Genomic DNA, 1622 nt, shown 5'->3' with positions numbered 1-1622 from the left:
GACAAATACTCTTATTATTTTATTGTCAGGGTAAGAAAGTTTCCACTTCCCTTCCTCTTCATTTTTCGACATAGCCATTTTTATTCCTATTTTATTTACTATATTTATTATCTATATTTTTGCTTAGATTAATTCTAATTATTTAATTTTAATTATTTAAAGATTCAATTATAAGGAAAAATACTGGAAATGACGGGAAAACCACTTACTTCAAATGTTAAGTGAGTTGAAGCGGTCTTTACCGGAATTCCCGTGAACAGTCCTTTCTTTCAACTTGCCCGCGTCGTCTCCGATTCTCCACAAGCTTGGATGCCCGGAAATTTGGGAGTACAACCCTTGGAATGAAGCGGTTACACAAGCTATATTATAGTGAGGATTTCTTGCAATTTGGAAACCCAATTATACAAGGGAGGAAGCTTGTGGATGGCTGGGAGCAAATGGGTAATATGGGCACTCACAAGAGGGTAGAAGAAAGCCCAAATGAGAGCTTACACAAGCTATAGCAACAACAGTAGGGATTCTATTTCAACAAGAGTTTTCAAGCATGCATGAGAAGAAGACTTTTGACAAGTTGAAATCTTTGGGCAGTCTATACACTCACAAGGAGGAGGAAGGAGACCAAAAGAGAATCACAACAAGGCTGGAGCACTGTAGACCTCTTCCCTCAACAAGGAGGCTCAAGCATGCATGAGGAGGAGAGGCTTGAAGTTGGCCAAATTTACTGCAGCAAGACCACTTTTTTCCAGGGAGTAGAAGAAGCAAGGGAATAAGCAAAAATACCATGGGCTTACGGGGGAGGTTTCATTTCTCCACTGGGGTTCAAACAGGAAAGAGATGTAGATGGGAACTTGGCTTGAAAATCTACAGCAGCAGCAGAGGGATTCTCCCAAAGAGCAAGGAAGCAAGGCACCAAGAAAAAAAACAAGGCTTTGGGGTGGGGGAGGGCTTCCTTCAACCCCAGCTCCCCCCCATGGCTTTTATAGGCCATGGGGCTCAAGGGGGGGGCCTTGGGTCCCCCTCCATCCTCTCTCTTACATCCTTCCCCCCTTGAAAAACTCGAGATGTCCTCATCTTGTGAATAGGGGATAATCCTTCCTTAGATCCTCCTCTTTTTCCCAAGTGGCATCCTCAACAGGATAAAACTTCCACTTGACCAAGTATTCACGGAGAATACGATTACGGAGCGACTTCTCGCGCACATCTAAGATTTCTTCAGGTTCTAGCTTGAGCTGACCTTGAGCTGCAAAAGTCATTTGATCTTCATCTAGGATGTGACTGGGATCAGGTACATACTTCTTTAACAAACTGACATGGAAAACATTATGTACCTTTAGCTGAGGTGGTAACAGTAGCTCATAAGCTTGATCTCCGATCTTTCGAGTGATTGCATAGGGACCACAATATCTTGGAGAGAGCTTTTTGTACTGGCCCAAGGATATGAAACTTTGCTTGGGTCGCACTCGGAGAAATACCATATCACCTTCCTCAAAGGTCCTCACAGACCGCTTTGCATCAGCATACTGCTTCTGACAATCTTGGGCTGCCTTAATATCCTTTCGGATAGCCTGCATCTGATGATCCATCTCATCAAGCATTTGCTTTGACACTTCTACTCTGATCAT

At 43.2% G+C, this 1622-nt stretch overlaps 1 protein-coding gene across 1 annotated transcript; it reads right to left on the bottom strand.

Moving 5' to 3' along the window:
- Positions 1 to 1067: 1067 nt before the first annotated feature.
- Positions 1068 to 1622, bottom strand: LOC147617657 (uncharacterized). The gene has a single exon (XM_086775485.1). It carries the CDS (start codon positions 1620 to 1622, stop codon positions 1068 to 1070), a length of 555 nt encoding a protein of 184 aa, XP_086631611.1.

The sequence above is a fragment of the Cibotium barometz genome, chromosome 36 (genome assembly GCF_041138505.1).
Source record: "Cibotium barometz isolate CiBa-2024 chromosome 36, ASM4113850v1, whole genome shotgun sequence".
NCBI lineage: Eukaryota > Viridiplantae > Streptophyta > Polypodiopsida > Cyatheales > Cibotiaceae > Cibotium > Cibotium barometz.
Note: the sequence above shows the minus strand (reverse complement) of the source record. Positions and strands in the feature narration are given on the sequence as shown.